Source organism: Diplotaxodon limnothrissa, linkage group LG17 (assembly GCF_057381915.1).
Source record: "Diplotaxodon limnothrissa isolate DT_005_m linkage group LG17, D_limnothrissa_male_GT1.1, whole genome shotgun sequence".
NCBI classification, from domain to species: domain Eukaryota; kingdom Metazoa; phylum Chordata; class Actinopteri; order Cichliformes; family Cichlidae; genus Diplotaxodon; species Diplotaxodon limnothrissa.
Genome location: NC_140612.1, coordinates 31,422,737 through 31,445,263, shown reverse-complemented (window position 1 = coordinate 31,445,263; position 22,527 = coordinate 31,422,737). Strand labels below are relative to the sequence as shown.

The window sequence follows — 22,527 nt, the reverse complement described above, 5'->3', positions numbered from 1 at the left end:
TGTCGAAAGCTGCTTGGTGCTCAGCATGCCACTGAAAATGTGCATTCTTCTTGGTCAGGTTGTGCAGGGGTTCGGCTATAGAGGCAAAATATTTCACAAACCGGCGGTAATATGAGGCCAGGCCGATGAAGCGTCTGACCTCCTGGATGGACGTAGGTGTGGGCCACATCGGAACCTTTTGAACTTTGCTGGGGTCGGTAGCCACACCATGCTCGGATACCACATGGCCAAGATAAGCAACTTCGCGGCGAAAGAGGCAGCATTTGGCAGGTTTCAGTTTCAAGTTAGCTTGTTGAAGTCTATAGAATACCTGGCCAAGCCGTTGCAGCATCCCCGACACGTCCTTAGCCAGCACGATGATGTCGTCCAAGTAGACCAGGCAGGTCTCCCACTGCATGCCAGCCAGGACGCGGTCCATCAGCCGCTGGAACGTTGCCGGGGCATTGCATAGTCCAAATGGCATGACGTTCCACTCAAAGAGGCCTGTCCTAGTGCAGAAAGCGGCGGCCCTGCGTGCTCTAGGCGTCAGCTCAACCTGCCAGTAGCCAGATGCGAGGTCTAATGTGCTGAACCATCTGGCAGTTGAGAGTGTGTCCAGCGTGTCCTGGATGCGGGGCAGCGGGTAGGCGTCTGTTATGGTGCGGTCGTTGAGAGCCCTGTAGTCAATGCAGAGACGGTATGTCCCATCTTTCTTACGCACCATAACGATGGGCGAGGCCCAGCTGCTGCAGCTGCGTTGGGCGAGACCGCTCTGTAGACTGTCGTAGATCTGCTGATCAGCATTTTGCTGCTTTTCCCCTGCCATTCTTCGTGGATTTTGTTTGACTGGGGCACCAGGACGGGTTATGATGTCATGCTGCACAAGGCTGGTTCGGCCCAGGTCAGCAGGCCCTGTAGAAAACACATGTCCATAAGTGCAAAGCAAGCGTTTCAGTTGGAGCTGTTCATAGTCATTGAGGTCTGTGGAGCTCTGGGCATAGAGCTCCTGCAGGTGCAGAGGAACCACAGGAGGGCTGGTCAGAGAGTCTGCAGCTGGGGAGACCATGGAGGGTTCCACGGCCTCAGCTGGCTGGAGGAGCCCGGCAATGGATCCCGCCTTAATTGTTACTGCTTTATTGCCAAGGTTAAAAAGGCGAAGTGGGACAGCTTTAGAAGGCTGTGCGTTGACTAGGACTCTGGCGATAAGTACTTTGTGCTTCTCAACAAAACCTTTGGTGGGACTAAGCATCATGTCACCTCGAGCTGCTGCACCAGGATGCACGTTGCCTTTCACCATATACTCTTGCCCCGGTTCCACCACCACAGTTCTAGCTATTCTCACTGCGTGTGACTTTGTACTGGCTTCGGTTTGGTAGTAGAGCACCTCTTCACCGAAAAGGATGATGCGGCGTTTGCCAAAATCAAGACGTGCTTCAGCTTGAGTGAGGAAGGGATGCCCAAGCAGCACCTCATTTCCTGCTATATCTGCCACCAAGAAATCAACATCCACCTGTCGATTGTTGATATTGACAGGTATCTGGGCTTCACCTAGCACCGGCACGTCCCCAGGTCCCACACCAAGCAAGGTCTCAACAACTGAGGGCTGTAGTGGTGGTCTCACGTCTGAGTGGATGGAGTTGTAGTAGGGCAGCGGCAGCACGCTCCTCCGGGCTCCACTGTCCAAAACAGCACATACCTCCACTTCGTAGAGGCGCATGGGGATACTCATTTCTTGGCTTTGGCACTTAAGGTGGAGCACAGTGGGTTTTGGGCTGTCCCAAGGGCTACTGTTCAATGTTAAGGCCTTGGTGGTTTTGTGAGGGGAAGGGCACTGCTTTTGGACATGGCCCCAACCTTGACAGTTATGGCAGCGAACCCCACTCCTTTTAAAATTTCTGTGATTGTTCGGTGTTGTCGAGGGTGTGTGTGGGACAAAACGATTCGGTGAGGGGCTAGCTGCAGGTGCATGCTCAGCAACAGTCTCATCTCTGTCTTTTTCTCTGACAACGGCAGCTCGGGGCCGGCGTTCAGCTGCGTTACGGGCTCCTTGCTGCATGGCACTGGTTACATAAGATGCAGCCCTTTTAGTGGTTTCGTGTCGGTGGGCTATTTCGTATGCGCAGGCAAGTGTGGCTGGGTGCCTCTCTAGCAACTTCTGTACTATTTCTGCATCACCCAGCCCATTGGTGAAAACTTCAACAGCTATAGAGTCTTGTTCAATCTCTGCTCTATTACCATATGCAACAGCCACTTTCCCATAAATGTCATCTCTGAAAACATGCAGGGCCTCACCAGGTTTACGCACTCGCTGCCTCAGTTCTACAGCAACAGCAGCTGCATGGTCAGAAGAAGGGCCATATGCAGTTTCCAGTTCGTCCACCAGGCGGCGGTAATCCCATTTGGATGAGCGGGGATTTCTGTGGATAATGGCCCCTGCTGCTCCAACTAGGCAAAATTTAAGCTGAGTTGTCATTGTTTTTTCTGACCAATAGTTGGCTTCAGCGCAGCTCTCAAACCTGTGCAGAAATTCCTTCCACGGTGTGGTGCCGTCATATTGGCCCGGACGTAGGGTGGGGACTCTCTCTCTAGTGTCACCGTCCTCTTCACTGTCAGATAGGGGCTGACGGGGCACACAGCGGGTCTTGCCTGGTTTCGAGCGGGGTTTATGCTGTGCAGTGATTTCCCCATAGCTAATGGCTTCATTAAGGCTACTGGAAGGCATACATTGCATGGGTGTATTTAACATTGCGTTAAACTGAGCCGGTGTGCTGTGTACAAAACTGTCCATGTGAGCGGAGGAAAATGGGTTTGAGTCTGGATAGTGGATTTTCATTTGGGGAGTAGGAGCTGGATAATAGTTCGTGCTGCTGCCTGTGTTTCTCTCACGGCCGTAGCTGCGGCATTCAGCATCAACGAAGGGATTCGTGCGGGAAAACTGCGGCCGGGCAGGACCATCGGGCGGCGCGAATACACACTCTCCATTAGCGTGTGTGTTAGCACAACTTTCGGCACACAGGAATGGGTTCATATGTTCACATTTAGTCACAGCTCTGTCTCTGTTAGCTTCCCTAATGCTCGCGGCACCCTCGGAGACACTGGTCAGCGATATGAACGGGTTGGAGTAATTGGTCTCAAGTCCGTACTTTTCACGAGAATGGCGAGCAGCGGCCATCGCGAGTTAGCTTAGCTGCGGGCTAATACACTTGTAATTACAGTCACTCGGCTTTATCGTTAGCCGCTTTAGCCTGTCGGTTTTTCTCTGTGCTCACCACTTCTTTAACAACGTGAGAGGGTCCCTTCGTGGTCGCCAGTGTTAACCATTCCTCGCCGTCAGTCCCCTGACCGTGGTCGGGAGACACGAGGGGAGATGCTTCCTCCAGGGCCGAAGTTTGTCCTCCTTCGGGGTTAACTCCCTTCACTTTTGTGGAGTAGTGAGGCAGACAGAAATCAGCCGAGGCACCGGAGAGTACTGAAGAGATGAGGCTTTAATAACAGTACTGCACACTTTGGAAACACACTGCATAGCCTGTAGCCCGTTAGAACGCTGCTCCCGGTCGCCCTCTACCCATGACACACTCTCTCACTCTCTTTTTCCTCTTTCGCTCCCAGCGTTTCCTTCACGCGCATGCTCACACACACATTACATACACTCCTTACTGCACCCAGTCACACACAAGACAGCAATTCCTGCAACACCTGTAAATTGCTAGCTAGAGCCTCCTTTCCAACTGTGTCATGAATATGGTGAAAGACAGGAAGCAGGAATAGTCAAGGATCAGACTCTCGTCTTTCAGGTCTTTCAGTCATCAAAAAGCAAATTTTATGACTATAACCTAGCCTAGCCTGGCACAGTGGGCATTGTTATCGTCTGAGCCTGACATTACAGGCTATATTTATCAAAAAACTACAACGAAAAAAGTGCTTAAGTTTCACAAATTTTAATTTGAACAAAAGATTCCATTTACATAGATTCCCTCCATCATGCAGGTTAACTTGTGAATCTGCCATGAATTCATGAAAGTGGAGTCAGACCTATATTATTGAGTTTGTTTATGGAAACGGTGAGCGTGTTGTCCCGACGGTCACCTTGTGTATCTGTCATTATCGTGCCAATAACCTATCAACTGTCCAGCTGTGCAGAAGCTGGAAAATATAAGCCAAAAGCATGAATAAACCCTGAGGGCTGCTGGAACAATCTAACCCAGTGAACTGATGAGATTATTAGCCACAATTCCCTGAAATCATTCATTTAAACTGCTCAGTGTGGGAAGGAAAAGAGCGTTGGTGAGGTGACAGAAAGAAAATGGACATTAAAATGTGCTCTTAAAGAAAACTGCAGCTAAAAAGGCATGGCCTCTGAGTCACGAAGAAACGTGGAAGAAACACAATTAACACCATTAACACCAAGTCTTTGTTTTTCTGCTTTTCTATTTAACCTCCCTGCTATGGGATGTCCTTCGTAACTGCAGTGCGGGCATGCTGTTGAACATGTGGGTGACTCGGTGTCCACTCTGGTGTATGTTTTGTTTATATATGTGAGGCTTTATGCGTGCATGTCCTGTGTACTGTGAGTACCTCTGTATCTGGAGATAGAGATCCAAAATCCTCCGCTTTTCCTCCTCTGTTACCATGACAACTGCTGCTGCTCTCAACAGGTCAATGGGGCCTGTCTAAGCTCACACAAGCACACACTCAGATTAGAGAACACACAGCAACACTCTTGAAGAACACACACGTACTTGAACACAGATGATAAAGGACTAAAACACAGACACACAGTGCTCTCGCGTGCTGTGTAATTATAGCCTGGAAACATTACCTGCACGCTGCAAGGTCAGCGAGAGAGACATCTTCCTAACTACCATGTTCTCTATATGAAATCACACTAAGTTGTCATTTTCAAAAGGTGTTATTTAGCGCATTTACAAACAGACACATGCATGCACACACTTCCCAGCTACAGCTAATAAACTCCACAGGCTTACATGAAGAATTGCACTGTTCGTATACATTTTCAAACTCAGGAAACTAGATATCGGGATATCAGCATAACAAGTAACCTCACTCTCCTCGATAGTATAAGTATAGCCCAGATTCCTTACGGGCTTTTGAAAAGATAAGAGATTATCTGAGTTATTGTAAACTGTATGTGGCGTTTATGTGATCCAACTGTACAGAGAGAAGCTCTAGAAATAACAGCTTCAGGGGTACTAGGATGCAATCCCAAAGTGAAATTCTGTTCCAAGCAACACAGTTAGCCTGTCAGAATGCAGAATATGTATCAGCCGTAAAAGCCTCTCAGCTTCATGGATGTTGATTTCAATTTTATTTACTCTGGTTAATTTTAGAGCTCTCAGTTTGCTTGCAGCAAAATGTTGATTCCCAGTGATATTTCTTTATTTCCTGTGGTCTTAAAGATGCATATTGCTATTGTTGTTATGCTAATTAATGTACGTTACGAATAGATTTGGTACAGACCTCCCAAATTTCCTCCAAGTGTTGTTTTGCTCTCAACAGCACAGCAGACAGTAGATTTATTATCATGCTGATGGAAGCAGACCTCAAGGGTTTTTGAAATTATGGGTCAGGAATGCAGAATGAGTCACAGGCCTATTTTTCAGTGGGTCCCCATATGTCTGAAGTGAGTTTAATGAGCCCTTGGTAGAAGGGTGAGTGATTAAGTTTGATGCATTTTGGTCCCAAGCTGAACGAGCTGAATGATCTCGTGGCCGATGGTGTTCAAGAGTCAATTCTTAATCCAAACATAAACAAAACATTTGCTTGATAGTAATAATTTGAAGCTCTTTCTCTTTTATGTGTTTACAGTGCTGTTCTTACAACAGAAGTTAAGCCTCTAAAATGAATAGGAGGTCTGTTTCTAGTCACACAGCAATTATTAATGGTGCAAGTAGTATGATTGCTAAAATTGTTGGGGCCATTTTTGGGGAATTACTTACCCATTTCTTATTGGTCATCTAAACCTATTGCAAGCAATACTTCAGAAGACTATAAGGCTGTGATCTGTAGAACTTGTTGGGGTTAAAACGAGAAAATCCAAAGTAAATTCAGACTTTTGCATCCAATTCTTGTTTTTTTTTTGTTTGTTTTTTTAAAGTCATTTAAGATGTGTGCTGCAGAATCATTCCACTCTGGAACAGTTCAAAGAAAACATTAAAACCCCCAAATTACCATGGCATTCATGCCCATGTTGAATGTATGTAAACTTCTAACCATATCTGAATGTTGATTTATTTTTTACCATCTGCAACTCTAAATAAGAAGTTTATGACAGGCCAGACGGATCCATGCTTTAATGATTTCTGCATCAAATTCTGACACTACCGTCTGAATGTAGCAGCAGAAATTGAAACTCATCAGACCAGGCAACATGTTTCCAATCTTCTATTGTTCAATTTTGGTGAGCCCATGTGAATTATCGCCTCAGTTTCCTGTTCTTAGCCGACAAGAGTGGCAGTGTGGTCTTCAATTCCTGTAGCTCATCTGCTTCAAGGTTTTATGAGTTGTGCTTTTGGTGATGTTCTTATGCAACAAGTGGCCTCAACCATGTCTACATGTATAAATGCAATGAAGTGCTGTCAAGCGATTGGCTGATTAGATTAATTTACCAGTTGTTACAGCACCTGCAAAACCGCCACTTCCAAGTCCAACAGTGAGATTCAGTGTAGTGAATAATTAAACCCTGGTCTCAAGGACAAAAAAAAAAACCCAACTGCTTTCGCGGTATGATGCAATATGTTACTGTCAGCTAATATATATGACTTTGCTGATGGTTTGTCTTCAGGATTGGAGGTTTTGACAGCTCGAGTCATCAGTACATTGCTGTTTACATTATACCTTGAGGTCTGGAGTCTAGACTAATTTGATATGCAGCCGAGAGTGAAGGCAGACAGGAGGGGAACAAAGTAAGAAAAGGAAGGTAAGAATAGAAGAAGAGGGAGGGCAAGAAGAAGGTGGAGGGAGGTGACAGCAGTGGCGGTTTGTAATTGTGTTGATGAAAACCAGAGCTCCTCTATCTCTCCTTCACACTCTCTCCCTTTCTTTCTCTTTATCTGTAGCCCTCTTCTCTCTCCCACCCCTCTCTTTCTCTCTCTCTCTCTGAGGCCCAAAATAATGAGGTCACTCCCCTCTGAAGGACCGTTCCAAATAAAAGCCCTCTGTGTCTCTCCTCTCTTATTCCATCTTGCTCTCACTCTTTCCTCATCCCGTCTTCCACGCGACAGGCCTGCTCCTTGCCGCACCCATATTAGGCCATGCAGCGTCTCTCTAACCCTCGCCTCCCTCCACTACGCACAAAGAGGTCTCTAAGTAAGCCAGCGTGTGTCATTGTTAACAAAAAGCCAAACTCACTGACTTTGATCTCTCTCCTTGTGTACACTCCTTGTGCACTCTGCGATGTTTATATATACCTATGCTTATGTAAAGATGCATTGCTGTGGTTAAAAATACTTCTCTGTTGAAACAACATGCTTAATATGAAGACTTTTTCTATACAAGGAGGTCAGAAACCAGAGTCTATATTATTTTGTGTTTTCCATCACAGATTTTAAAACCAACTCAGAGGTACTCCAAAAGCAGAAGAAATGTATTTGACTCAGTTTAATGTTTTTAAAGTGTACTCAAGTAAACCAAGATAATCATTGCTATGTAAATGCCTCTGTATCTCTTGTTTTGTGTACACTATTCCACCTTAACTTTTCACTCAGACCATTTGAGATCATCATCCTGATGACAATTTTTGCCAACTGTGTGGCCTTAGCTGTCTACATCCCCTTTCCTGAGGATGACTCGAACGCCACCAACTCCAACTTGGTGAGTAGTGCATGATATTTAAGCTCTTTTACAGCTCAGTATGCTCGCTTGCGGTTTGGTATAATAGATGCTGCTTGGTTCACTGGGTATGTTTTTGCAGTCCTGTTGCTTCGGCCTGACACTTGAGTTACCTTGTGTTTGTAGGGGGTGATTTATTAAGCAATTCATCAGCAGCATTTGCTGTTTTTCCTTAGCGTTCTAGCGTGTAATTTGCACATTTCCAGTTGATTCATCCTTGTATGATTTACTGTCATGAACTGTATGCGGTTTTGCCAAGTTAGCGAAGGTACAGCATAAGAATGAGCGAGTAAAATTAATGAAAGGCAGAAACTTTGGGGTAAACGCGCATGGAATTACCCTAATTTTTTGAAAAGGTTATTGATTATAACTTTTAACTTGAGTTCAGAGTTGTATGAAATATACAAAGCTTTGTGGGTTAATCTGCTCAAAGATGAGGCCTCATTTTTTGTGGGCAAAACCATCATTTTGGTCTGCACTGAGGAACTGCGAACTTTTGTTGGTGGCCTGACTTGACTTGTTTTAATTGGCTGATTTTCTTTCTTTCTTCTTTCATATTGTACTAAATGTTACATATTGAAGAAAAAATGAGTTATTAATAAAAAGAGATTTGCAAATTGTATTTTTGCATTGTTCATTCATATGTTAAGAGTTGATAAAAAGCTTTGTATTAAACCTTTGAAAAATTTAAATGGGTTTCAGAGCTACACTGACAGTAACCACAATGATGACACATTAAACTCAGCCACGATTTGATAAGCTTCTTGTGATGTTAGGAATGCTTGGCTTTTTCAGTCATAAAGTGTCCCCATAAATGCTCAGTGAGGCTGCGGTCAGGTGCTTGCAGAGTATTACAGGTGAAGATTGGCGTTACACTTAGCAGTCAGTTGATTTACTGCTATTGTCCAGTTTTACAGTGTCCAAAATAGTCATGATTATATTTCTCTTGTGAGTTTGATACACTACAGTATACAGTATCAGCTTTCTCCTGTTCCTTACACGCACCCTTTCGTTACTGCTGTCATTCCTTTTTAACAGGTCTTTAGTGGACTGAAGTGTTGTGTACTTCATTTAGCAAATCCCGCAACTGTGGTGAAGCTACTTTTCTGTCTTTCAGTGAAAATAATGCCTGATGTATTGATCTTTTGATTATGTGGTCAGTTTTGTTCTGCCTGACCGTGCTTGGGAAACAGCTGAACCAGTTTCCACAAAGCATTTGATGTGACTTACACTTCCCCCTAAGAATCCTTCAGCCTAGCCATGAGTTCATATTGAGAAGTCCTCTATTTAGCCCTCCTTTAGCACACTTGATTCTTCACATTTAGCGTCTCAGCTTCTTGTGTTTTAAAATGTTTCCAAGTGCTCAAAGGATTTCCAGGTTTCTATGACTGATATTCAGCGTGGTTCCAAACTTTTAGACTCGACTGTACATGTGATTTATGTGCGTCACATATGTGTGAATGTGTGTGTCAGCTGGCAAATGTATGCCAGTGTATAGTTACAGGGTTTTTCCTGGCTCGAATCTCTAGGGCTTGACTGTGACTGTTAAAATAGTGAGTCTATTTTAACTCATGTGACAGAAATCTATGCATTTTCTTGTTATTTCATAGAATTCTTCTATATTTGGTTAAAAACGAATGTTAATATAATGCTGGTGATCTTTCCTTTGGCTCTGGCTAAAACCTCTTTGGGAGATGCCAAAAAATCCTGTATGCAGACAAAACCTTATAGTTAGAGGAGACTAATCCCTCTGAGGCCTTGTAACATCTGGCACTCTGTTTCCAACTCTTTCTTTCCTTCTTCCTAAGGATATCTTGTACAACTCACACTTTACTATGGCCTTCACATTTCCACACATCTCTACATGTTTGGAGAATGGTTCCGTCTTGTCTTCTGAATACAAATAGCAGAAAAAGAGGCCCCATTTAGGCTTTTTTCACCTTGCATACTCATAATGTTGTGTTGGACTTACAGCACATCTGTGAATGATTAAATATTTGTTTTTATTTGTTTAACTGTATGCCAACCCTCTAATTTCTCGCATAAAGATACAGTGTCAGAGCAGGTGCATATGAGTCAGCAAACAGACAGCTGTTTTTTATCTTCTAGATCCATGCCCATCACCTACTCTCTCTGCTTATCACGCTTTGCTTTTTAGCTCTTTAATCACACTCTTTCATATAATTTGAAAGGTTCTATTTATGTTATCAAACCGTTAATAAGATTAGCAGCACAGACTGACAGAACTTGATCCTTCAGAGGCATCGAGAAAGGCTGAACTTTCAGGTGAAAAGCAGCTAGCGCAGTCATTCATGTTGGAAACCCAAATGGAAATTCTGTTTTATGTAAATATTATTTTGTCTTTCAGTGCAGAAGAGGTTTTTACTTGAAATCTGAACTGTGTAATAAGTCTCTCAGTTTTTCCCACCGTATGGAAGCACCGTAGAGGGCTTCAGTGTTCTGAAACCGTATAAAGCACAAAGCCCTGGCACACTGTGAGGAACACTGTTAGATAAAATGCAAGGCCTAAACAAAACTAGTGTCAAGTCATATATTTTAGCCAAGTTTTTCTTTTTTTTTTCTTTTTTGGACCCTACGGGTGGCCCCTCCCCACCTCCTAAGTTAATGAACAGATACAACACACACAACCACTACAGCTGTGCTCAATTAGTTTTATAACCTTCTGACAGACAGGAAGCAGTGCGCAGATGGACCAGAGTCTTAAATATACAGGCGAACCATGTATATGTAAGTGTCTGTGTCTGTGCAGTATTAACAACTAGGCAACTTAAATCAAAAAGTACTTTTTTTTTTTAGGCGGGTGGGGGGATAGATCTATTGCACAGCTGTCTGGCTGATTAATGTGTGGAGGCATCAGTGGTTCAGATCTCGTTTCACTCAGACACAGATGTCGTCAAATGTGTGACGGTACAAAAAATATGGTGGTGGAAATATTCCTCAGAGGTTTTGGTGCATATTGGCATCATAGCATCACACAATTGCTACAGATTTGTCAGTCATGCATCCCTGAGGCAAATCTCCCGTTTTACCACATCCCAAAGGTGCTCTATTGGTTTGAGATCTGGTGACTGTGGAAGGTATTTGAGTGTATTGAACTTATTGTTATGTTTAAGAAACAAGTTTGGGATAATTTGTTGGAGTTTCCATAGTTGCTACTAAGGGGTAAAAAAGTGTACTAAACAAATATCCCCTATCCTATTACACCACCGGTAGCAGCCTACTCTTTGATACAAGATGGGATTGATCAATACTTGCTGTTTATGCCAAATTCTGACCTTACCATCTAAAATCGAGGCTCTTCAGACAAGGTGGCATTTTTCCCAATCTTCTGTTGTCTAGTTTTGGCAAACCTTTGTGAATTGTAGCCTCAGTTTGCTGTTTATTAGCTAAAAGGACTGACGCACAGTGTGGTCTTCTGCTGCTGTAGCCCATCTACTTCAAAATGTGATGTGTTGTATGTGTCTCAAAGATGCTCTTCAACAAACCTTGCTTGTAACAAGTGATTATTTGAGTTATTGTTGCCTTCCTATCAGCTCAACGCACCCTGGCCATTCTCCTTTGACCTCTGATATCAACAAGGCAATTTCACTCAGGGAATTGCTGCTCACTAGGTAATCTGTCAGACACCAAGGAGCATGAGGCAGTAAAAGGCACTTAAATCACATTTCTTCTCTATTCTGATGGTCAGTTTAAACTTCAGCAAGTAATCTTGACCTTGTCTATATGACTAAATGTGACAGGCTGGTTAGATACTTGCATTAATGTGCAGGTGAACAGGTGTACCTAACAAAGAGGCCAGTGAGTGTATTTTTGTCTTTATTCAAACATCTGCCACTAAACCGATACACCGTTTAATGCTTTTTAAATGTTTTTTGGTGTTTTTTTTGTGACAAACACATGTCAGAATGAGAACATCATATTTAATAACAGTGCCTTCATCTGATAATGCCATAAGGGCCTCTTAAGCATGTTCTTTATGTTTACGCTATTTAACAACTGGCCCTATTGAGCTTTTTTTTTTCATTGTGTTTGCACAGCAGTAATTAAACCAAAGACTGCCAGAATCCATATTACTTTCCACTTTTTAATTTGCCAGAGTGTCTATTGTGATCCTCATTATATTCACATAATAATTTAGAGGATGGCTTTATCCAGAGCTGCTTTGATTAAGGACACTAACGGCCCAAATGACTCTTAATGCACATTTAGGAAGAGGGAACCTGTGACCATATTGTTTAACCAGCAGGAAACTCAGTGGCATGATCATTCCCGTTACACTAAGATAAGTTAGTGTCACCTTTCCAGTGCTGCAGACTGTGAGACAGCCCTATAATGTTAGTTTGAACCACGGGAGTCTTATAAATACTGCCTTCCTCACAGCTTAACCTTAACCTTTTGTGTTGTTATTTAGTATTGTTGTAGCATTTTTCATCCTTGTTGGATATTGCTGCCATTAATTTTCTTTCCCATGTAGCTTATCATTATTATTTTTATCATTAAGTGTTTAGTCCCGTGTGATTTTGTTTGTTTACCAAAAGTTTTATTTCTTTCCATTTCTCCTTTTTTTATACAATTATCCTGCTGGTTGCATATGGCTGTTGCAGTTTGGAATCCATTTGCACAAGTTTCTGCCTTACCGTCTTCACTGCAGCAATGACACACTCCCAAGCTACTTGTTTCTCTTTTTTTCTATCCACTATTTAGTCCACCCAATGATCGATGCCACCTGTCATCAGTCCATTCCTGTGATCTTGTCTTCTAAAGTTTTTTCATTGGCATTAAATAAGAAGAACTTGCAGAGTAGCTGCCGTCAACTACAAATGGAACTGAGGAATATTCAAAATGTTCTTACAGTTATACTTTTAAGTATACTTGTAATAATGTATTTATAAATATACTCCCCCTCAACCCTGCTTTAATCATACCTGAGTTTCAGATTCAGTGTGGCACCCCCTCAGTAGGTTTGCAAGTCCTTGTTATGTAATACCACAGATCTGTTGTATTTCTCCCAGTTCAAGATTTCTATTTCTGTCTGCATCCCATAATGTGCCGCTCTGTCTCCTTGACGACATGCCCAATAATAGCAGCAGGAGAGGTTGTCATGGATATGGTAACCGTAGTGATGCGCCTCATCTGTCCTTGGTTACAGATGGGAAGGATAGGAACCAAAGTGTGAGAAAGTCTCTTCTCTCAGGGAGGATATATATGCTGCACTTTGGATCGTTAAGTTTAGCGACCACATTTTTTTCCTTTTCTTTTTTTAACTGTAAAATTTTTAAAATTTAAATGTGAGGCTAAATTTAAACACGTTCACTTCACCGCTTCTCTCTTTCCCACCAACGCCTTTGTTCTATTCAGTCACATTTTTACTTCGCTGCTCTGACTAATCAGATCAATATATTTTAGATTGACAGAATAATGTTGCCATAACAAAGCAATTAGCTAATCGATACATCAGACTAGACACTGAGTAATTGAGAGGAGGGGTAAGAGAGCTACTGTCAGCTCGCTGTGGCATCCTGTGTGCACAAATACACATAACTAGTTAAATTTCTTTTGCGTTTCACAAGGGGTATATTTGTGTGTATCTGTAGTGCGTGACGGAGTCTTCAGTGTTGGATGAAGTAGCTGCCGGCTCTGCAGAAGGCATGTGAAATGAGCACCTTTGTATAAATGAATCACCTGTTTGAGGGTAATGGACCCCGGCACATCTCATACACACTCCTACCCAGTCTCTGTGTCTCATCTTTGCTTTTCTATCAACAGCAGTATTTGTTAACACGGTTAATTTTTTTTCTTTAAAACCAAACAGGATTTTTCTCTTTTCTTAAAGTTTATGGTGCTAAACTATATTGAGTGACACATTTTTGCTTTTTAACCACCTCCTTTATTTATGGTACAGGTTTTGCTACATATTACAACAACTAAAGTACTGCCTGTCTGCTGGTCTGCAAACTCCCATACAATCAAGAGTTGAAAAACCAAACTTCCCACACTGGTACATCTTAGGTCCCTGAAGGTTCTTATCTATATCAGATATTATGATGTAATCATGATGCCTAGCAACCACCTACCAAAGGGCTAAAATAACTCATTTTTAGCATTTATGCACCTCATAAAAGCTTCTTGTTGTTTTAATTTCACACCAATCTAACTTATATCCACAATCCTTGAATATATATCTATATATATGTGTGTTCATATTATAACACCCTGCCTGTCAAACACTTAACGATGAACTAAAACGATATTTACATGGCAGAGCAGGACAAAGGTATAGGCATGTACGATTAATTCACTGTACATAACTTCAAAATTCATCTCTGATGATTACATAACAATTTTTTTATTGGCTGTGCCTGTTCAATTTGAAAGTGGATTGTATTTGCAAAGATTTTACCTCTTGATGGGCCTATATGTATCCTTGGATTAGTTTTCTTTTAATTAAAGTAATGAAAATTCCATTACCCATTAGTATATATTATGTTTATATTGCACATAGTTATTAAGTATTATTTATCACTGGAGCGAGTTGGACTTAAATAGGCAGTTATCTCTCTGGACAGCAGAAACCCAAACTGAAAGCTCTGTTGCCTTCCTTTACCGAGGTTTACTGTGTTGATCATGACACTACGAACCACTTCTTTTTTTGCAATCGCATAAGGTCCCTTTGACAAGAACCTTTTACAAGGTGAAATTATAGAGTGGCATAGTTTGAAAAGCTGCTTCTTTGGTACTTACAGTAAGCATTTGCCTAGATAGGGTTTCTTACTGGCCCTGGGCCAGTGAGCCATTGTTTATGTTAAATTCTGACCTGCATGTTCCTCCAAATATTGCCTGGTAAACTCTAGACTCTCCACTTGTCTTTCTCCACTTGTCTTGTTGTCATCTCATCATTCGTGCTGTAGAGGATCAAGTTGACATGCTGTTCCATTGGGTGCTACTCTGCTGGTTGCTAGGAATGTCTATTTATAGACCTCAAGGAACGATCAGCATCTGTCTTTATGTTCACTTATCTAACCACATTGGGTCTATGTTTTCTTTTAGTGATAGTGATAGTGTGTGTGTGTGTGTGTGTGTGTGTGTGTGTGTGTGTGTGTGGTGGGGCGGTGTTGCACAGAAAATGACTTTTAAGCAAGAGATTGGAGCAACTAGGTGGGAGTGAAGGATGTTTGATGCTAGAGAAAGCACTTAGGCATAGATAATGTATGAATGTGTGTGTGAATGTTGCTTGAATAAGACTCAACTGAGTAGAAGCTGTTATGCAAGTACCAGTCCATTTACTGAATTAAAACTTTTATATTTATTCTTTTAAACTTTTTAAAACTTTTTACAGGATACCACATAGAGCCACAGAGCAGTGTCGTCGAGCACTAAAGCACATAGTGTGTAAAAGATTCTGCTGACTTAATTATTTCAGAATTCCAAACTTCCTCTAGCATTAACATCACCATCAAAACAGTGCACCAGCGGCTTCATGGTCAGGTGTAATGTGTTGATGGCCCAGTACTTTTGTCCATATAGCTGCCTGTTTAATTAAAGGAAGCTTTTCCTGCTGCTGTTGCGAAGTGCTTGGTGAAAAGGGGTCATTTGATAGTTGGGGTTTTCTCTCTATTATTGTAGGGTGTTTGCCTTACAACAAGGGCCTGATGCGACTGCTGTTGTGATTTATAAATAAAATTGAATTGAATTGAATAGCATACGATGCAGTGCGAAATACAACCGGTGACTCTTGCAGCCACAGCCTGCACTTGCCACTAGCAACCCACTGTTACCTGGTTTGGCAATGAACAAATTGCTTTACATATGCACAGGGAAGGGCTTTTTTTTCTTTCTTTCTGCTAGAGTGACTACCAATGTTCCATCTAATTTTCCATGTGTCTGAGCTCCCTGGGCGATCCCTTGGACCACTGTGAGAAACAGCAGACGTGTGGACTGTGGTCATGCCAGCATCAAATCCATCCAAGTCACATGGTTAAAATTATATTAAATTATAATTATATTAAAATAATCAAATTACAGCATTTACATCTAGGTTAGACTACTTTTAATGAACTGCTTTAGCCCACTTACAATGAAAATTAAAAAAAAAAAAGACCTGTGTAGTATGTTAACACTTTTGGAGGTAAAAATAACTTGAACTCCAATTTTGAAAACACAAATTTTTTATTTATTTATTTATTTTTTATAAAGCTCTGACTTGTATTATGAGTATGAGCTGTGGTCTGGGAGAGAGTTCTGTAACTCTCTCTGCAAAATACAGTATATAAAGACAAATGTTGGGCAATTACGTCTTCAAAAAAATGACTGAGTTTTGCAAACAACACAGCTTTTTGCAGCTGTTTACCTAAAAATGCAGCCAAGGCATTTTTTAAACAAACATTTCAAAATAGTTACAGAACAATCAGCTGTTCTGCATCAAATTTGATGCCACACAAATTATTTGTGCCACTCCAAAAAATAATTTCTGTCCACATAAAGGAGAACAACAGCCTGATACCTGCAGGCCTGACAGCAGGAGATGTATCACTCCTGTAACACCTGTAACATTCAGCAGTCGCCTCATTGTTCTGACACACACAACAAAACTATTGACTACACTACACACTAACTACACAAGATTTGCGTCGCAAATCTCTCACATCTCAAAACACCGCCGTCACTCCTAAAACTTCCTCCCGTTTCTTAACAACTAAATGCCACGTTGCCATATAATTTTTTGATTGGTCGACATGGTACATTTTTTGACCAATAGGAAAGGGTGGAGGGTTTTTTTGGTTTCATCTTTGCTCACAGGCGGAGAGTGCTTTCGAGATTTTTCCTTATAAAACGCCGTTTTTACTGTTTCTTCCAGCAGTAAATATAAACAACGATAGTATTCAGGAAGAAAACCAAACATAGCAAATATTTTTTATCATAATTCTGGTTTTACGTGGCCTATCAACACAATTTAAAAACTGGTATAAAGTCCACATTTTTCCCGTCAATGTCCTGCTCACATCTCCAATGGTTGTACACGTTGTCATTAACGTGGCGTCAGTCCTCATCAGCCACGCCGTTTTGCCAGCTAAAACACCGGTGTCGGCACATAAGGACGCTGCCATAGCCTGTCAACGACATTGATTAGCTCGGTATATGGGAATGTAAATCGTGTGATTGGCTGGACTATGGGATAAGGTGGCATCATTCTAATTATATACGGGAGCAGCCAGTCACTTACTTACTAACACTGCAAAACAGAATTGTTAAAGTTTTAATTTTAATTTCGATTCAGGTTAGATTTGTGCGCAGAGACCGTGCCAACAGTGCGCAATTGCGCACACGCGCAGCTTAGAGGGAACATTGGTGACTACTATGAAATAAGATAAGATAACCTTTATTATTAGTCCCACACGTGGGAAATTTGTTTTGTCACAGCAGGAAGTGGACAGTGCAAAAGTTATGAGGCAAAAATTAGAATACAATAAGAATAAATACAGTACACAACTGTACAGAATAGAATAAAATAAAATACTATATACAGTAGAATAAAATAAAATAAATATACAATAAGATAAAAATAGAATACAAATACAAATACTATATACAACTGAGTAAAAATACAACGATGACAGAAAGGATTATTGCACTTAGTATTATTGCATATGTATGGATGTGTGTGCTTGATCAGTTAAAGTCTTTATTATGGAGTCTGACAGCAGTGGGGAGGAAAGACCTGCGAAATCTCTCCGTCCCACACGTCTGTGTGTCTGATCATCTCCTTCAGGGTTTAAATTAATTCAGTACTTTGTGTACTAGCAAAGACAAATAAAAAAAATGTAGTTGGCATGCAGTATTTCCATACATGGTGCTTAGCCACATAGAGATACTGGATTATAGCTCCCAACTCGCTCCCAACTCATCATCACAGTCTTGACCTTGCAGGATAGTGCTGGAGAATAGACTTGCCAGATGAGGAAGCAAATGTGGAAGTAAATACTTAAAAAAAAAATTGGTTAGTGTTTGGTTGGTCCAGCTACCAAAAAGATCGTTAAAAATGAATGATCAATAATCTACAAGTGCATTATTTAAAAAAGCAAAAAAAAAAAAAAAAAAAAAAAAGCAAAAAAGAAAGCTGATCCTTTGCCTACATATTTTTGTATTCCAAAGGAAATCTTTTTAGGAAGAGTACAGGAAATAAAAGGGATAATTAATTTAAGTGTTTAGCAATATCTGCTTGTGTAGCTAACCATTTTCACATTCACACGTTTGTGCCAGGGGGAAAAAAGTGCGCTTTGACACTCAGTTTGTTTTCACACTGTTTTGAAAAGCTTTCATGGCATGGTTGTTAAACAGGAACCATTTGACTAAAGCAGAACATTTTATTATCCGCTTCGGTGATATCATTGTTTTGAACTGAAACTACACTTAAGCAAGAATTTTTCTTCCTTGCTAACCTCAGTCTGCCCCTCCCTCCCTGAGTCTTTCTCTCCTTCCCCTCACTGTGCTCCTCTACCTCTTATAAAAATGAAAGATAAAGACTAAATGATGGCAGCTGTGGCACCGCATCCATTACAGAACCACCCTTGCCCTCCTCCCCCTTTCCTCCTCCCTTACTTTTTAATAGTCCCATTTTGATGATAAAGATTTGGAGATTTCCACACAAACCTCCTGACCTCTGCCTCATTTTTTTCTCTTCTTTTTTTTTTGCGTGCATCTTTCTTTTTTTTTGTGAAAACACTGTCTTAAGCATGTATTTCATGATTCCTGAGCAAATCCCTGGAAACTATCCTATCCTACACCCCCTGCTTATGCCAAATCTGCATAACACAAACCCCTTTGAGTTCTAAGCCATGTTTGTGTGTATATTTGTGCATATGTGTGTGTGTATTTGGTGCATTTTTTGTGTGGGAGGAAATATGTATATATAAGGATGTACCATACATGCTTGTAGATTTGAATTGCTGCATTGGCATTCAGTGCTGGAGTAATTTGGCAAGTGAGTAATGCTAAATCAGGTCAAATGAGCCTTATGAAACTAAAATAAAGTTTTCCTAACGCTCATGCCAATGTAGGAAATAGCATTACATAACTGTCTGAAATAGTTGATGCAGAGGTGAATTTTTTTTAAATCGTTTGTATGACGTTCCAGATGTGCCAGCAGTAATGTGGAGAGAGACAGAGAGGTGGTGAGAAAGACAGGGTGACAGAGAAGGAAGAGAAAGAGAGGATATTTTTACTGAGCTAAAAGTGTCCACCTCTGCCTCTGTTCGACCCACATTAGAGCTCACACAGAGCACGCAGGGAGATGAAAGAGTTATGTCTCTGTCCATCACTGAAACTCTGGTTCTCACTGCAACCTTTCCACAGGGAGCCGTGTCAGTCTTAATGTCCCCATTTCTATCAGGAGCATACTTGTCTTAGTTTGCTATTATGACAAATACGGTCGGCTTAAACTTAATGGCTCCTCTGCCCAGTAGGAAAAGCAGTTCATCATGGTAAGAGCAAACAAATCACAGAGCAGAGCCAAACATTACACATGTGTTGTGTAAATGTAATTATTGCAACATGCATAGAACGTCATAGAGATAGCGATAAAATTGAGCATGAATCAGCATGAGATTAAATAATGAATGAGTGATCACCAAGACAGTGGGTGGTGCAGAGGTTAGTTTCAAGTTCTGAATAAAATATAATGTTTAATTTTACTAAACCACCCTGGAGAAATTTGAATTTGACCTATCTATATTATTTTAACTCTGGCAGCCACATTGCTCCCAAGTGATCAAGGACAATGTAATGTGCACTGTCACGGATGGAGGCAATGAATGACTTTGCTCTTTTTAAAGTAGAGAGGCAGCTTTTACGACATTTCAGGCACATGTGTGCAAAAGCAAAAATGTACATATTAGTTATTCCACTGGTTTCTCAAGTCTGAAGTCCCTAAGCAAAGTAAAGAGCAAATGCAACCCATCAATAATGACACTTTGGCTTGGATCAGCAATTCCATACCAGCGTCTATTTAGTAAGCTGTGTTCTGTACTGTGACTGGGAGTCATTCCCAGAAAGTTGATTCTATTCAGATGGACGTAGGATTTTCAGTACAAGAAACATTTCGTCGCTCATCCAAGTGACTTCTTCAGTCTTGGCTGGCTGCATGTTTCCCCAACCTCAGAAAAAGTACAGTTGCATAACAACCAAAACTAGCACCATTTGCCTAACAATGAGCAATGAGCTTAGTTTCACGATTACTGATGCGCAAACTGATTGAGATTCTGGGAATTGCCGCAGTCGTGGCATTTTGAGATCTTACAGTGCTGTGATTGAAGACACTTTCTAGGATTTTCTTACCTGGATTATTGAGCATGTGTCAGGACACTGTGAGTCATTCTTTTTATGTGCAGTCCAGCCAGATTTAGACATTTATTAAATTTGATTATGTAGGACAGCGGTCCCCAACCCCTGAGCCCGTTTGGTACCGGACCGCGTGAGTTGAGGCTCGGGTGTGAAATTTATGGTTTTCAAGGTTTTTATCGGTTTTTAGCGTTATTTTTTTAAAAAGTTTTTATCGTTAACTCTGTTTCCCTGGGTCTTTTCCTGTGTGTTGTGAATAATCTTATTTTTTTTGGTACTGGTACTGGTTTTGCCACCGGTCCGTGGCACAAAAAAGGTTGAGGACCGCTGCTGTAGGAAATATAGATTATCATGTAACTGAATTTACGAGATCATCCAGACCTGTTGTGACAGATAAGACCTTATTCAACTTTCCAAATGAATTTCAAAACAAGTATTGGATCTAGGATCTATAGGGGGAAACCAGTAAAAACATGAAAACCAGGCTTCATAACATTACACACATGTGCCTAGCAAATTGTGTATTTAGCAAATATCAGAGCCATGGCAACACATTGGTAATGGAAGATCACAGTAGATCTTTGGGTAGTTTAGGGTCGCAAACAGATGCCTTTTTTAATCCAGACTAATATTTGACTAGCCATAAAAGCCTGTTGTGACATCACGAGGAGAAATGCAAACTCTGCACCAGGTCATTTCGGCTCCCCCCGCTCCCCATTCCCCCGCCTCCATCCTTCCCCAAGCAGCAGGAAGCAGACTCGTCAGCAACAGATTTGCAGAATAACATGTTTTGTTTTTTTTTTTCAAAATCAGCATGAAAATTGTTGTTGCTCTGTCACTCTGTGGTCACGCTCCTGCTTGTGGTTACTTTTTCGAAGCCCTGAAATGAAGTCTCAGCTCACTTGCTCACTGAATTAATAGGTGAAGCTGTGTTGCAGTGTGTACTCGTTCTGTTAGGGAGAAGTAGCTGTCATGTTGGTGTGGTATTCACTGACATTTAGCCATCTGGTCGTGGTTCTGGCAGCCATGCACTCTTTTTTTTTCACTCCCGTCCCTCTCTGTCGTGCTCTGTCTTGCTGTTACACGCAGACATGCAATGTAAAGGTTTTCATAGATGTACTCTATACACGTGTGTTGAAACTGTTGACAGTGTGCATTAGTATGATGTAGAACATTAGTGTGTGTAAGTGTGCGTTTGTGTCTATCAGCACACTTGCTAGCGTGCTTTGTGTGTTTTGCCTGCATCATCAAAGGGCTGGGTTCCCATAGAAACAGATGTTTCCATTTTCCTCCTTGGTGGCAACATGTGACACAGTGTTTCATTGTGTTTATTTCTGTTTTTCTGTGATATACACAGAGATTCTTAACATAGGGACATGTATTTTTTGGATAAATACATAATGAGGTAAATACAGGTAAACATCTCTATCCCTTTTTGATAACCCTTCTTAAAACTAAACCAACCACAGCGGATATGTACATAAAAGTTAAGCACAAAGAATGTTTTTTGCTCACTATGAGAAACAAAATCCTTACGTTTTTTTTTTTACATTCATCATTTAGACCCACCTGGCATAAAGTCAGCAGCTCCAGGATTTGTTTTATTCTTATGATGACTCATTCACTATGTAATAGTGATTTCACATCAAAAGATGAATATCAGTTAGCTTTTGCCGCTGGGTCTTTATCGTTCATTGTTGAGAGGCTGGTGGGAGGCAGATTGGTCATGATCAATAGAGTGGCCTTGTTCATACTGTAAATTCCTGCTTCCACTCATATCTATTCACTGAAATCAGTTTAGTGTGGAATCAATAAGCATAAAAAGCATCTACTGTTTTCTGACAGGCAGCAGAGTGGGAGCATTTGTGATTAATGCATTGAGTACACAAAACCTTTGAAACTGTTGGATAACAAATATGGAAGTTGCAATTGATTTTCAGTTCTTATTTGCCGTACTACTGGCTAAATTAAAACTAATCAAAAATACTTGTACTGTTACTGATTTCATTCAAAATCTGAAGAAGCTTGATAAACACCAAGGGCCGAGAGAATAGTGAAGGTGAAGCGTGAAGGGAACAGTAGTCACTGTGGTAATCAGAAGACATGGGACAGTAGACCCCAAATTGGGTGTGCAGACTCCAGGAAAGATATCTGAGTTTTGCGCAGAAAAGTGCAGTACTAGGAATAGCTAAAATACTACCAGGTAGACGACCTGAGCTTGAAGGACAAGACAATATATACATGAAAATAAAACTTAAAAACATAAATATATATACTTATTCAGTAAAAAAGCTAACATAATGACACCAATTATATCTCTCTCGTCTCCCACACTTTCTTTTCCTG

General features: G+C 41.2%; 1 protein-coding gene across 1 annotated transcript in view; it reads left to right on the top strand.

Annotated features, from left to right (window-relative positions):
• The window catches only part of cacna1c (calcium channel, voltage-dependent, L type, alpha 1C subunit), a 238,265-nt gene that overhangs the window by 70,467 nt on the left and 145,271 nt on the right, over positions 1-22,527 (top strand). Inside the window, exon 3 of the mRNA XM_085376077.1 lies at positions 7,704-7,809. Coding sequence (XP_085232203.1) covers positions 7,704-7,809 — 106 coding nt within the window. The remainder of the gene's footprint in view (positions 1-7,703; positions 7,810-22,527) is intronic.